The sequence below is a fragment of the Centrocercus urophasianus genome, unplaced genomic scaffold (genome assembly GCF_019232065.1).
Source record: "Centrocercus urophasianus isolate 14NV4802_14NV808 unplaced genomic scaffold, USGS_Curo_1.0 seq_16, whole genome shotgun sequence".
Lineage (NCBI taxonomy): Eukaryota > Metazoa > Chordata > Aves > Galliformes > Phasianidae > Centrocercus > Centrocercus urophasianus.
Window position 1 is genome coordinate 7192335 of NW_024884711.1, and position 16324 is coordinate 7208658.

Consider the following 16324-nt stretch of genomic DNA (forward strand, 5'->3'; position numbering starts at 1 on the left):
AATTCAATGGTTCATAAATCTGTCAATGGGTAGCTTTTTCAACCCCATTCCTTCTCTTAAAATGGAAGCTGCCAGATTATATTAAGGGCATTGAGAATTTCATAAAGAACCAGAAGTGATAGCTATGAAAAACAGGGCAGTTTTACAGGAAGAAAAATAAATAAATAAATAAATAAATAAATAAATAAATAAATAAATAAATCTCTAGGAGAGCTTTTGTAACAAAAACACGATCTCCGAAGCATTGAGAAGCCCAAACATTTTCAAGTTCCCCCCCCCCAATCCAATAACCAATTTTCCTCAAAAACATTGGAGATTAAAGCATTTCAAGTAACAGTGTAAAGATCAACACACTTTTAGAAACTGACAATAATTAATATCAATCTGCTTGGTAACACATAGGCTTTCAGTGGCAAGATCTGTCCTTAAGAAGTGCCCAATGTTTTGTAAAATTATCACAGCTTCAAGAGATGCAGAATTACTCACCTGCAGAATGCTTGCAACTTCATCAACTGGCAATTCACTTGCTTTTTTTGAGGACAGTACAGGAATCATTGTCTCATTGTCACCATCAGGGATTTGTTCAAGACGTGCAACCTAGAAACAAAACCGAAGTCTGAAGGGTGAGGAACACTAACATTTCAACAGCCAGAGCAATGCAGTATTAATGCCACTGAAAAAGCATTTTCAATAACCATTTGCACTAAAAAAAAAAAAATAAGGATCTGCAGATTCACTTTATTTTCATGCAGTATCTTATGTGCAATTCTAAAACAAAACACTGGATGTGCAACTGAGAGAACCTTATCTGTAATTATGTGTTAAGCCACAGCAAAGGTCCTTACAGTTACATATATCATGCTCCTTTAGCTCCCTATCATCAATAACTGGGCAGAAGGTAATAACTCCAGGTTAAATTTCACTCTTTGCCTCTACTTTCTACCTACTGATGAAGTCAGTCTAAGCAGGCATATTTGTGTGTTACTGCAGACAAAGAAAGGAGAAACAACATTAAGAACACCACAAACAAGGGCACAGATGCATGTGATGTCACAGAACTTAACTGACTACAGTACAAGAACTTCCAGTCAATGCTATTACAAGAAAACACTGCTTTTTAAGAAATGCAAACATTTTTCTAGTGCAGAAAAGCGTTTTAACAACACTGACAGCTCAGCTCAGCACTGCATTTAAAGAAATTGAAGTTTTAGAATCCTCATTTATTCAATATTTGAAGCTCAAGCGATGCTCTCGTTTCACTCCTTCATTACCATCACTCTATCTTGCTGCACCCACAGTTAATTCAGATCTCTCTCATCTCGCTGCTGCCACTCCATTCTCTGGAGCACACTTACCACGCAAGCATGCACACCACAGAAAATGTTTTTTGCACAATTTGAATCTGCCATTTAATGCCTTCGTACAGTAGAGGTTTTGAATTTCCTCTGCGGATGCTGTAATACAAATACTTGGTATGAAAATGTGTTTGAAGATTACAGCATTCTTATCCCCTAAGAGGCTACGACAGCCTTTATTTTCTATACCACACACAGTTCTGCTGAGTACTCAAATATGATAGCCCCGATTAATTCAACTCCATTCTTGTTCTTCCAGTTGCTTACCTAAGTAAGATTACACCAAGCCTTCATCCCATGGGCCTGAGGGAAGAATGGATGAGGGTAAAAGCACCACAGGTGGAGCACACATGCCACATTGCCATGGAGCTCCTAAACTTCAGCACTGGGTAGGTATTTATTGAATCCTACGTACACACACTCAGGGAGGCCTTCTTAAAAAGTGATTATGAATTCACATTGTATGGTATAAATACAGACCTTTGCAAAAGTTAACTAGAAAGTTACCATTTCCAAACACTTATGTGCGTCAACTGAGACAAATTGAGTTAAAACGTTTCAAGGGGGAAAAAAAAAAATCACATTACTTCGTGCCATATCTTTCTCTCAACATTTGTTGAGGTTCTTTTAAAATACTTCAAGTACACACCAACTGCTTTTGACATCAGGGGAAAAAAAAAAGCATAATTCTGTTCCTAGCCAGGCATATCTTTATGAGATGTAAAGACACAGTAATTCAATGCTTTCCAAAACCACAAGTGGTAACAAGAACTTGCACCAGGCAAGTTACATTATTCTGCATCAGTGGGACAAACGTTTGTCACACAGCCAAAGGTCTCTCTCACAACACAGCATCCCTCTGCAAAACTGAGCTATATTAGAGCAACTTATACTAGAGCAGCAGAATGATAGGTACTTTGGCTAGGAAGAATGCAGACATTATAACTCTCAGCCTTACGAAACACTCTTTGGTCCATATTCTCCAGGACGTCACCACTGAAAGTGATGCAACACCACGGTCACCCAGTGTGACAAGCAGGCATCCAGCCTTTGCTTAGCCATAGCACTACTTGTACTAGTGTTCACAAAGCACTTGATGCTCGAGAGATTCAGTTCATAGAAAGAAACAGCGTCACTCAAATCTGCCTTGCAGAATTTTCAGTATATATTGCACCCATGTTCAGGCTGCAAAGACTGAGTCAGGCTCAATGATCCCTACGGGTCTCTGCCAACTTGGGAGATTCTATGATTCTGTGACCTGTTCTGAAATAGGAACACACCCAGTTAAGGCTGTTGAGCCTACAGATAGGAACCAATACTTCGTTGAAACACTTCAAACCTCAGGAAATTGCCACTGGAGACGAGGCCTTTTCATTCTTCAGAAGCTTACACTCAATTTACTTTTGCTTCTGCTTCAGTTTTCTAGGATCACATGCTCTTTGAACCCAACATTTACCCAGAATTTTGCCACAATCTCCCCTCTTTGATATGACACGCTACTGATCTACCAGCTCATGTTCTTTTCTTTACAGTTTCCACTTCAAATACTAGCATTTGATTTTTGTTGAAAGGAACGCCATAGATGATCTGATATCTGGTTACCAAACTCCACAATTTAAGGCTGAAAACAATTAAGCCTAAGTACTATTTCAAAACAAACCCACAAACACACGATTTTGACCAAGATGACCACATGCTCAACTAAAACTGAGCAACCAAGCTTTCCCAGTAAGAGCAAGCAGAAACGTGAGCCAACAGCCATTACAAACGTTAATGCTGAGAAATCTTTTTTCTGCCTATAGTAATGGACATGACTAAGAGGCTTTCAAGACGTGTGTGGATGTGGCACTGAGGGACGTGGTATGGAGGTGATAGGTTGATGGTTAAACTGTATGGATGGTCTTAGTGGTCTTTTCCAGACCTAATGATTCCATGATTCTATGGTCGTAGACTCAAATACCAGTTCCAAGAAGGCATGCATTTACCCGATCAATTCTCTAATATTATCAACAGGACTTCAAAAAAGACTACTAACAAGCTCTTTATGAATATCTTTCAAAGTTGACCTATCCTTAAACACAAGTGTTAAAATGATGAGGCTTTTCCAAATAAAGCTTCATTAGCATGGTAGAATTGTGCTACATCAAAGCCTATGTTGACAACTTTTTCACGTCAGATTAAAGAAACAAAAAAAAAAAAAAAAAAAAACACTTCCTACTTTTAAGAACACTGTAAAAGCTTTAGGCCATAAATCTTGCAAAGGATTAGAAAAATAAAGGCTCAGAACGTTTTTTTACAGCCAGTTTCCTTCTCTAGAGCAAAATTAGTTATTTTAAGACAATTCTGGATGGATCCCCCAGTTAATTTCTCAAGAAGCTCTACAATCTCTGTGTAGATCGAGCTCTACTTACTGTTCAGAAAAGAACAATTTTACATCCAACACTTTGCCACCAATTACTGAGCCAGTAAGAAACTGATCATTGTCCCCTTCATCACCATCTTCCAAGATACTAAGTGGGTTAACACTGACAGATTTAAGGCCAAAAAAAAAGTTGGAAAATCACTTCCCATCTGCTAGTACATAATAACCATACGCAAACAAATAATTTTGCCTTTATTATGCATTACTTCTACACTGCAAAAGAAAGACTTCTTATCGTAAGAGTTATTGGAAGGACCACAGAGATCATCTGTCTAGTCTAACCTATCACCACCATACCACTAAACCACATTACTCAATGTGACATCTATCCTTTTCTTGAAAACCTCCATACACAGTGACTCTTTCACCTCCCTGGGTGGCATTCAATACTGTCTGCAGCATCTGTTATTGTACCCAACAGAAGCTATCCCCAAACTCACATAGCGCAGGAGTCAAGCCACATATGGTAAAATCTCTTCCCATCCTGTGATGCAATTCTTTTTCAAACATTTATCTGTTGGTATCTTAGAATGCTTCATATTTCACCACAGGCAAAGATCCTGTATGGATAAAGGAGCTAAGAAATGGTGCTAGCTAACGCAGCTGTATCAGTTGGGCAGCACAGCTGAAGCTTCTGGAGCAATGACTACATCTTTCTACTCCCCATTCACAGTTAAACCTACCACAGAACAAAGAAGCAGGATGCCAGCTAACAAAAACAAGCAGTTGCCCCAGGAGGGACTTTTCCTGGACTAATTCCAACGTACACACCACCATTTCTATGGCAAGAAACACACATCAGTTTTATGACCACGGAACTGTGACTAAAGCATGTTTATCAAAATTAATGTAAGTTTGTCTGGAAGGTTTGCATTACTGGAAATTGAGAGTTCCTTTCTATTCTTTTCTGAAGGAAAACATGTAATTTGCCTACCAGCTAACAGTAACGCAAAGAAATTCTTCCTCCTCATACACTACAAGATTCTGTCTGCCTTCTTTCTACCACCACTGGAGACCGAGTATCAACATCCTATCTTTGATGTGTGCAGCAGCAGCTTAGCAGGGATACTCCATTCTCCATTATCAATCAGCAGGGCTCACTGACACACAGACACTTTACAAAAAAATGTAATAGGAAAATTTTAGCTCTGCATGCTCAGAGAATGCAAATGGCAGGACCTACATTAACTGGGTGGTCTGAAAATTTTTCAGAGCACTCTCACAAGAAAACCTATTTTTAGATAATCTTGTGAGCAAAACACTTTGGCTAATTAGCTAATGCAGAGTACTTCAAATGTTACATGTGTTTACTCAATTGACCTACAAGTGCAAAATGCAAAGGCCACGGGAAGCAGAACTACTCAGAACAGTAAAGAGAAAGAAGAAACAAAACCAAGATGTTTAAAAAAATACAAAGACATTAAAGTCACAGAAATTAAAAAGAAACGTGGATCCTTTCCTTGAAAAGTTCCATTAGAAAGGCAAGAGAAAGAAACAGCTGGGTTTGGGAACTCTGCTCCTGGCAAGGACTGCTTATCCAACCGCGCGAGCAGTCACAGTGGCAAGCTGCAGGTTGGTACAGCCAACTTGGGAACAACTGCAGCACAACTGGAAATGCAAAAGGATGAGAGGAAGCACTGCTTCAGCAAGCTTTCCAGTACTTGCCTGCTAACCATACCAATCACCTGAATCTTCCCCCTCCTCTCATCAGCTCCTTCAATCCACCTGCATCTGGCCCATCAGTCCCTGTACAACTGAATCCCTTTCAATTATTACAAAGCAACAGTGAGTTGCCCACAAATTCTTCAAAGCTACATTCACATTCTGGACATGATTGCTACCAGCGCCTGATGAATCTGTACTATGAGCAAAACCTCACTAGAGTACAAATGAACTCAGGCCAGACAAATTCTGTACAAATGGCCAGGGGTCTGACCAATGCCATATCATACTGCATTCCCCATATCATAAAGGACATATGCTTTTACACCTTACTACCACCTTTACTGAGTTATTAATTAGTGATTTGCCTTGCAAATGCTTGTGCTTTTCTTACTAGGTTGCAGAAAGAGTCAGCACCTCTTCAGTGTACAACATTCCTCCCATCCCACCCTGCCTCATGAATCAGCTTCCCTTTTTTATTTACCTTTCCCTCTCCACTGAGCAATGGTCAATCTTTAACAACATGATAAAAAGGTTTTTCATTGAAACAAAAGCTTCCATTTTCTTGAATATTCTATACAACCAAACTTTTAAGTAATATATACCAAGTGATTTAGAAAAGTCGGATCCTATTAAGCAAGTTCTTCTCCTGTCATGCAATGCAGAGCAAAGTGCTGGAGATGACAATGACAGATCAGTATTGTAACAAAGAGCAGAATTCAGGGTCCAAAACACCTGGTGGAAGTGAGCATCAGGAGCAAGAACAGTTTTAAGCAGACATCTGCATACGTACTACAATTAAATAACAAGTGCTTACCTCTTTTACACTGTCTGGCAACCTGAAAGCTCACAAGGACAGAGAACTACCAGCTGTCAATGAGCACAGGAGCCCAAGTGCTGGTGCAGAGACTTTGGGAACAGCCCCTGTTAGGCAAGGGCTCCACAGTTGTGAAGCATAAGGAAAGGCACTCCATCCAGAATGGATATAACCCTCTTCTCTGTCAGTTCCATCAGGTATGAAGCACTCATGCAAAGTCTTGTCCTATTCATCAGCACACAGTAGTCAGAGGTTTTGGAGGTCCAGAACTCTGACCATCTTATTATTCATCTTCAAATTCTCAGTTTGAACAGGTATCATGACTATGATCACACAGTTACATTTTAGCAATGACATTAAAAATCTTTTTCACTGGATATTTCTGCAGCTCTTTTCTAGTAGACAAGGTGCTCCTAGAACCTTGAAAGACGTCCCAGTCCAATGGCCACATGACAGCACAACACAGCAAAAAGCCAATTAAAAAAAAAAAAAATGCACTAGGCATGCTTAATAGTTACAGCAAGTCCTAGGCTGACTGCACACCCAGAAGCAAATCCCAGATGCACAGCAGGGCTCCAAACTGGGAGGCTGAATGCAGAGGAACACAGTAAGAGTTCTCAGACTGCTTTGGAAAAAGCAATACAAAATGTGGTTGTGACTGTGATGCAATTTCCTCTGAAATTCCTCCACATCTTAGGAGGAATTAAGTCTCCAGAGGAATTCAGTAGTTCTATTAATGTAAGGAGTAGGTGGAAATAGTTGAGAGTGATACATACAGATTTAATAAACTAATAAGAATTGGTAAAAAACCAAGCTCACAAACCATAACTGCAGATAAACTACAAGTGCACTTTGATGAAGTAAATTTCATTTCTAACACACTATTACTGGCTTTTGAACTAATTTATCTATATTTTATTGATGGATGTAAAACTGGGAGTTATATTCAAGGAGATTTCATCCATGCAGGCTGCAATGACAGAGCCGGTTGTACCTCATACATGATTAAATCATGAAGATCAGTACTTTCCTGTATTCTCAGCCAGCAATTTCTCTAATGATGGCTCAAAAACCTGCAAATTTAGCTATGAAAAGAGCTCAAATACTGTCTGATCAATAAACCCCTATAATGGAAGAACAATCAGAAGAGATGGGCAAGGGCTACGTGCCCACGAAGCTCAGGAAATAATATTGGGTGTAACTGACCACAGCTGTTGCAAAACAAGCCGACTTCATCAGTAACACAAAGGGAACCGAGTGTGGCCTTTGTTGCAGATAAACAGCTTCATCAGTTGAGCAGATCAACTGAGTACCATTGCTGAGTGGATCAATTGGCAGCATCAAATGTTTTCTGCCTCTGTTCATTAGAAGTGTGAAATCTCTCCGAGTTCACCCGCATTGCACAGTCCTCATGTGGAATACCTAGAAGAACCTGGGCAGAGAGTACTGGACTCAAATACCTTTGCTGGAAAGAGTGCTGCTTTCTGAGAACAACAGCTGAAGTGCCAAGGCTCCTTCAACACAGAAACATTCACAAGCAATTTGCAAGAAGCGAACTTTGCACTGCCAAGAGCTGTCCCTTCCCACCCCCAAAAGGTGGAAGTCTGCAGACTAATGAGCCGTTTATTTTCTACCAGGCTCCGTTTGCTCAGGATACCAGCATTACTTTGTGAAGGCTTTGAAGTTACTGTGCACTATCTTCATTTGAATTGAGTCTTTTCCGAAAGTGTGACGATTTTTCACTTCTGGGAAACAGCTGCAGCAGCCCTGTATTCTAATATTCAAAGAAATTTGTTCCTATTCAATAGCATTTTAGTTTAAACGTCTTACCAGGAGTCTCCACATCAAAGGAAACATATGCAGAAAAGTTCTGTCTCTAAAAAAGCTAGAAGGGAAGAGACACGGCACACTAATTTGCATTAATGAGTTCTCCCCGCAGAGCAGATTTCTGTCCTGGGAGGTCACATGCTTTCAGCCCATCGCTATTGTGTTATTTCATGGGACTTTACAGAAAAAGGGTGGTATTCAACCTGGTGCAGAGACCACCCATTAACAGGAGGAATACAAATACCCAAACGAGAACAACCTGCTAAGCAGCTCTGCAGCCTGAAAAAGCCTGTGCTGCAGTCCAGTGCTATTTCAACAGCACTTAAGGCCCTCCTGAGGCCAACATCAGAAATGTACCTCTTGGTACATGTTACTTCTGGAATTCTGATCAATTAAGAAACAGAAACCCGAATTCTAAAGCTGACAGGCTAAATCAAAGTTTGCACAACTGAAAAACTCATAAAATATTTGCTATCTACTTCAGTTAGTCTAAAGAATACCACAATGCCCTACATGACATCCAACTGATTTGGGCAACTGACAGGGTGGTGCCCCATCCCTGGAGGGGCTGGAGGCGAGGTTGGATGGGGCCCTGAGCAGCATGACATGGTGGGTGGCAGCCCTGCCCATGGCAGGGGTTGGAATTGGTTGGCTTTAAGCCATTCCAAGCCAAATCATTCTGTGATTTACCCTACAAAAGCTCAATAACTATGTAATAAAAATACTGAAAAATTACTAAAAATATTTAAGTACCAAAAACATATTATCAAAAAATAACTTGTCCAAGAAATACATCTCCACATCTGAAATGCATCTTACTCTCAGGACATTACGTCTTTTCTTTAAGAAACAGAAAGGAAAGTAGGGCATTAGTTCAACTGAGGATACCAGCACAACACCAAAATTGGGCAATTTTCTGTAGTTGCAGTATATACTCCGGGGGTTATCTTGCAAGCCTTGTGAATGACAACTGCCTGCTCTCTCACAGGCAGAAAACATTCCACAGATATTTCACAACAGTAACAACACCTTAAGCTTCCACAAGGAAGACTGGCTACAGAGCTTCAGACTAAACCACTCCACCTCTGAGCAAACTGCCTTACTTTCCTTCAGCCCATTTGTGTACTATACATTTGAATCTTTTAAGAAAACCAAATATTCAACCTTTGAATACAGCCAAAGAGATATGCTAGCTGGACTGCTTCTGGACACTTCGGTGGCTGTACAAAGCAAATTCTAATTCTCATTGGCCCAATCATTGAGCTGCCAGCAGAGTTAGCGAAAGTGCATTGACAAACACCAGAACAATTTGACTACCAAGATATTTGGCCAAAACATTCCGTTTTGATTCTTCCTGTTTGAAAAACTCCTCTAACACTGAAAAAAAATCTCCTTGAACATTTCATTTGTTTCTCATTACTTATTAATCAGAGGAAGAAAAAAATGCGGTATCCTAAGCATTCACTGAAATTCATCAAAACAATGCCTGTAGAATCATAGAATCCTTAGAATTGGGAGGGACCCCTGAAGACCATCTAGTCCATCTCCCCTGCAGCGAACAGGGACACCACAGCTACATCAGGGTGCCCAGGTCCTGATCCAACCTCACCTTGAAAGTCTCCAGGGACGGAGCATCAACCACATCTCTGGGCAACCTGTTCCAGTGCCTCACCGCCCTCACCGTACAAGATTTAGGTTAGATATAAGGAAAAAATGTCCCCTCTTTGAAACCATTTCCCCTTTTTCTATCACCACAGATCCTGCTATAGAGCCTGCCCCCTTCTTTCCTGTAGCTCTCCTACAGGCCACTCTCAGGTCACTTCACAGCCTTCCCCAGGTTGAAGAGCCCCAGGTCTCTCAGCTTCTGCTGAGACCAAAGTCTCCGTAAGACAGCACTTGGTCAGCCCAGAAACTCATTACCCAGGAGCTCAGCTACCACACCTCACTTGGCTCCAAACAGCACAAGCCTCCACTTAAATCCTGATTCACATGAGGCATTCTAGAAATTCAAGGCCAGAAGACTTTGGGCAGAAATACCAGTCATTAATCTTGCCACAGCTGCTAACTTTCTACAAGAGAACATTTCAGCTTAGAAATAAGATCATACGGCTCCCCTCCAACAGCCTGCCTCCATCTCTCATAGCTGAACTTCTCAAAATGAAGGTTGGCACTGGAACAGCAAACACCAAAACATTTTAGTATTACCCTGTGGGATACTACCAACATCCCCACAGCATGTACGGACTTAGCAGCCGTGGAACTGTAACTAAACAGTCACAGACACATTTGCTCAGTATTTACAGTTCAGATTTGTTTAAAAAAATGAGTGAAACTCCAGGATCTAACTGCTGGTTATACACCTGGCAGCTATGGAGTTACTTCAAAATGAGACAAAATAATACTCCAACAAAAACCAAACCAATTCAAACTTACCATTTAAAAGAAATAAGACCAAGCTGGTGTCAATGCCTTTTAAAAGACAAACGTAACTCACTGCCTCGATACTCACAATAAGGTTTCTTACAATCAGTATCAAGAAAGCAGCAACATTGTATTCAAGATTTGCTGGTGAATTATGTACCTATGGGAAGAAAGTGCAGCAGAAAACCTATGACAAAACCTTTTAAAAGCCTTTATAGAGTCTGCAACCTGCATCTGCCAACCCATTATCCCTTCTAATTACTTAGACTAGGATATTTACAAAACAAATAAATAGAAACAGATGCTTGGCCCATATTTACACCTTGATGAGTGTACTTTATTTTCCTTCTCTTCCCTGCGTGGCAGCTCTGTCATTCTTTCTAGCTGATCCTAACCCCACTGCAAATGTCAGTTATTCATCACCTGAACTTGTTCACCAACGAATGGTGCACAACGAATGAAATCTACTCATCTTTAACTTATTCCCCACAGACAGCCTCAGCCTGATACACCAAAGCCAAGGCTACAGAAGAACAGAGTCAATCAAACATCCTGCTTGCACTAAGCAGTGGGGGCTCTCCCCCCTTATGCCCTCCAGAGATCCATATGCTCATTGCTTCTGACATGAACTGGGCTCTCCACGAGCCCATGCAGCTCCCTAACTCAGCAGCGTGCTACCCAGCATGGGGCTGGGGGGACAAATGGCTGGACAACAGTCATAGTGGCCTATGAAACCAAGATCAAACTCATTTGTCAGACTGGACATCAGAAAGAAACAAAAACGCTTGTTTCTCTGTTAAATTAGGTATCCTAATTTTCCTTACACTACTGCATTTTGTAACTCACTAAGAGCGTGATGCCATATATCCCAATATAAAAGGGCTACAAAGCCAACAAAATAACTAATCACACATTCCGCAGCACCTGATCTCAAACAGATTCCACGTTAAACCACTTCCAGATTATCACAGGTTACTACTGGTACATCTGCACGGAAAAATTGGGGACGGATGAAAACTACGTCATGATCTATGAACCAAACACACAGCAGAGTCAGAGGTGACACCAACTGCAATTCAAAGAGGAAGCCTGTATTTCTAATGCAAGGCAAGTGCACTGGCAGCGCTATCGTACCTAAATGTGTAACAGGTAGGAAATTATCTACTAGAGTTGGCCTTCAGTGAAGACTTCAAAAATACGGTTTGAAAAAATAAAACCCCTCCCCTCACTTTGTCCTCCAAGTTAAATGGAACAGATGTCATTTATGCCAACATCAATGTAAAGTACTGCATTCTAATTTTCTCATAGTGAGCCATAGATTGAAACAAAGTACAATCAGTGAATACAAAAATTCTTGTTTCACCTACGCAGATGATTTATTAAACAAGTAATGCCAAAAGACATGTGAACTGCTGTGATAAGTCCAGCTCCATTTCAGAATTTGGAACATTTTCCATCACAAGATTCATACTCATTATTTTGGATGTTACATTCAAGTATAATTGATGACGCCACTCTGGAACAGCGTGGATTGTTTTTGAGTTCCTGCTGCTCCAGGTCTCCACCTGGCCTCCACCCCTCCATCAGCCCTTACAGCTGCACAGTCCATGGGCAGCTGGTCCATGATGTGACCACACTGCCCCCAAAAACAGAAGCTGCCCAACTGATTTGAAATTGGTCACTTTTCCAAAGCAGCCTACATAAGGAATACAGACAAAACTCACTAGGAAAGCCAATCGTACTCCAAGCATGGATTAAAAACAACAAAAGCCCATGTTGTCTCAGCAGCATGTAATAAACTTCTCTGCTTCAGAGAAAGAAATTGACTCATCCCAGTACTCATCCAGTTATCAAAACTATCCAGAAATTGCCATTGACAGAATACAGATCGAACTAGCAGTCTGTGATGATCAGCTAGAGCTAAGTAGGCCTTACAAGAATGAAGACTACAGGTTTCAAAACCACCATGCAATGTTTTTATTATTTACAGTAAATCTGTGCTTGTAACAATGTTGTGTGTGACTTTAGGAAAATCTACAGGTGGGAAAACGCAGTCCTGACCTCTTCCAATAGGCACAGAGCGATCTGAAAATGAATGCCACCAAAGGCCTTGGTAACAAAACAGCACCACTATCTCACAACTGCTATCAGAGCTGTTTTCTCCAAGCAGCTGCAAGTCATCTCGCCTGTCCACAAGTTAAGGAAGAGCTCCAGTTCTGAAGCCACAAAACTCCAAACAAAAACACAAACTTCAATCCTCTAAGTCACAGCCTCACTGAAAAAAGCAAAAACCTTTCTATGATGGAAAATTCATTTCCCCATTACAGATACATGAATTTTGGGGGAAGTTTAATTAGCTAATTCATCCCAATACAAGAGACAGAAACCACAAAGTCTTGGGACAAGACATTAGCTAGCTTACAGTGACTGTGCCATACTGCTTATGAAAAATGTATTATGAGATGAAAACATCAGTTTTCCAAATGGCATTATCAATTCTGTCCTTGAATATTGCTCCAAATGTAGAAAAAAAATCTCCCATTTCTTGCTCAATATTCAAACTTTCAAACATACAAAAAAATATACATATAACACATTCTATCTTCCTGCAATCCTCACTCTATAGTTCAAACTCTCACCTGGAGAAAATACATTAATGATTCTATCAGGGTTGCTGAAATGATCCAGATGAAAGCTGCTGGCATCTAGCTGGCTCAAAATGTCAAATGGATAGAGAAAGAAGAGCTCAAAAACACCAAGAGGACAAAACAGACAGTAGGCAGTTATAAATATGTCTGCCCAGAAGCTCAATTATGGTGGAAGTGGGGGAGAAAGAGTGGAGAGAAAGCAATGCTCAAGAGAACCAACTCTACTTTTTAATTTGTGCAGAAAGTTAGCTTTCCTACAATACCCAGGAAACTATCCCATTTTGCAAACTTTCAGTAAAACACAGCAACTATTTCGTCCTTTGAAATACGTCTGATCATCTTATGAAGTATTTTTTACCCTTAGCTGTATTTTATGTCACTCCTATCATACAAATCGTACTCATTTTGAAATATAGTTTATTTCTTCCGAAAGAAACATAAGAAACACCATCTCTGTGCTACCAGCCTTCAGCAGAATTTGAATGGACCATACTGCACCACACAAACCTTGATTATACATAATGTCATATTTACTTGCTAATAAAACTAAAAAGGCATTAGAAGCCTGCCTGCTCTTTCAGTTTAGGCACACAAACATCAGATAGATACTTTTTCCCTACGTGTATTTCTTTTCAATTGTATTAGATTCATTGTTCTCCTCCTGCCCCAAGATTCAGTCATTCAAAAACCTTATTTAAAACACAGCAACTTCAATGCAAAGGCACTGACACTGCTTCTGTCAACTAACTGGGCTCCCAAAGCCAAAATCAGTCTTCTAGAGATGTCCCCCCACACACACACACAAACATCACAACTTCTATCTGACAAGTTTTGTGTTCTTTATGACAAATACTCACTTAGAAGATGTGATCAATAGCATTGATAAAATTCTAGCATTTTTCAAGTTAGAAAAATGTTCTGAGATGCAAGACTATAACAACCTATGGCATTTTCAACATAGGTTGGACTTTACAACAGCTTTCCAGTCACCAGAAACAGAATGATATCCATCATGGAAACCCACAAGTCGACACCAAGAATCCAATCCAGGCTACCGAGTCGGAGCCTTAAGGAAGCTTCCCACTGCTTTAAGCTCCTCACGTTCACATCCATCCACAACAAACAAAAAACAGTGGCCACCAAAAATTTCCATCCAATATCTCCAAAGAATAATGACAACAGAGATCAGAGAGGTTGTGGATGCCCTGTCCCTGGAGGTGTTTAAGACCAGGTTGGATGGGGCAGCCTGGTCTAGTATTAAATGTGGAGGTCAGTGGCCCTGCCTGTGACAGGGGCAGTTGGAGATTCATGATCCTTGAGGTTCCTTCCAACCCAGGCCGTTCTGTGATCTCTGATAAGGGGATTGCTATTTCATAGAATCATGGCATATCTTGGGACCTTACAGATCACTGAGCTCCAACCCAACCTCAGGCAGGTCTGCCACCACTGGACCAGGCTGCCCAGGGCTCCATGCAACCTGACCTCGAGCACCTCCAGCTTACATCCATAAAAAAGAAAACTGTAATTTCAAGAGATTTACAGCATCCCCAGTCAACTCAGAAGGAAAGCAGCGAAGCTCACAGTCAGCATCAGCAATGCAAACTGGCTTTCAAAGCTCCCAGAGCACACACAGAAACCCAGCATGGACAACATGAAATAACTCCCCAGACTACACCAATCCCAAACCAGACGAGAACACGTATCACAGCAGTCCAAAGGAGCAACTTCCCGCATCGCATAGAGATGGCAGCTTTACACCAGCTCATCCAAATGGCAGCACGTTAAGCTTCAGTCATGCTTTTAATGAAAAAAGAACTGCAAAGAGGGCAAGATTAAGTACGCAGAAAAATATTTCAACCCAAGTGCGATTAACGCTCCTCGATTTAACCGCGAAAGACGAATTTCATCCCATCATCAAAACAGCACCGAGCTCAGAGGCCCCTACGGAGGTGAAACGAGGCAGGCTCCCAGCACAGAGATCCTCTCGGCTCCGAGGAGGCCGGCGGCTCCGGGGAGAGCTTTACCTTCATTTTCCATCGAAATCGTACGTGAGTCGAGAGTTACAAAAGTCTTTTAGCGACAGCGGCGCCGGAGCGGGAGCTGAGAGCTGGAGAGAGAGCCGCCCCGAGATCCCCGGCAATCACACCGCTCCCTCTGCCCCCACCTGCAGCAACATCTGCAAGAGAAACCAGCGCTGGAGAAGGGCAATCAAATAAAATAATCGTAAAAATAAAAATAAAAAATAAAAAAAAAATACCGCCGGACCCCGCAGGCCGCAGACCCCCTCACGCCGGGGAGCGCGGAGGCTGCGGAGCGCCGCGGCACGCAGCGCAGCACGAAGCGCAGCACAAGGCGCAGCGCAGCACAAGGCGCAGCCGCCCCGCCGCGCCGCACCGCACCGCGGCGGCTCCCGCCGCCGCCAGCGCCTCCCGCAGCCCGGGGAGCTAAAAATAGCCCAGCGCCCGGCCCGAGCTCCCTCAGCGCCGGTCGGGAGGGAGAGAGAGGGAAGAGAGACGTGAGCAGAGGGGAGGGAGCGTCCCCACGCGGCTCGCTCGGCCCGCCCCGCTCGCTCACCCGACGGCCGACGGTGAGGGGGAGCCGAGAGGAGCGGGCGGCAGCCCCCGGCCGCGCCTCTCACCTCCGCGCCTCGGGGCGGCAGCACGGCCGCATCCCCGCTCCGCTCACTTCCGCGGGCGGCGGACGAGGCGGGGCGCGCGGCGGAAGGGCGGGCGGTCGCCTCCGGCCCCTCTGCGTGCGCCTGCGCCCCGGAGGCGGGAGGCGGCCGGTCTGGATGCGGTGGGTGCTTTGCCGCCTCCCGTCGGGGTGTGCGCGGCGTCTGTGGGTGCTCTCGTGGCCTCGGCAATAAATGTTTCCAACGTTGCTCTGAAGAAAAGGGGCCCCGTGTGAGGCCCCCCTGCTGCCCAGGGTCGTGCCGGGCTGCTGGTGGAAGCTTTTGCTTTTTGCAGCCAATCGCACAAGCACCAGCCCTCGTTAGCAAGTACTACGGAAAAGCTTGGCTGATTAAGTTAAATGTCACGAAGAAACTCAGAGGGCAGTGAGGCCCGGGCACAGCTGCCCAGGGAAGCTGTGGTGCCCCATCCCTGGAGGCACACAAGGCACGGCTGGATGGGGCCCTGGGCAGCTGGTCAGTGAGCGGCAGTCCTGCCCACCA

The 16324-nt window shown here is 42.8% G+C and overlaps 1 protein-coding gene across 3 annotated transcripts in view; it reads right to left on the reverse strand.

Annotated features, from left to right (window-relative positions):
- The window catches only part of ATP2C1 (ATPase secretory pathway Ca2+ transporting 1), a 45246-nt gene extending 29408 nt beyond the window's left edge, over positions 1 to 15838 (reverse strand). The window contains exons 1-4 of one of the 3 annotated variants that reach the window (XM_042816448.1): positions 15791 to 15838; positions 15177 to 15328; positions 1356 to 1454; positions 487 to 597 (exon numbers count right to left, since the gene is read on the reverse strand). In XM_042816448.1, the coding sequence (XP_042672382.1) occupies positions 487 to 597; positions 1356 to 1409 (165 nt within the window). In that variant the 5' untranslated portion in view covers positions 1410 to 1454; positions 15177 to 15328; positions 15791 to 15838. Of the gene's footprint in view, positions 1 to 486; positions 598 to 1355; positions 1455 to 15176; positions 15329 to 15726 lie in introns of all 3 variants that reach the window. The other 2 variants (XM_042816447.1, XM_042816449.1) reach the window with 2 other exon arrangements.
- Positions 15839 to 16324: the final 486 nt, after the last annotated feature.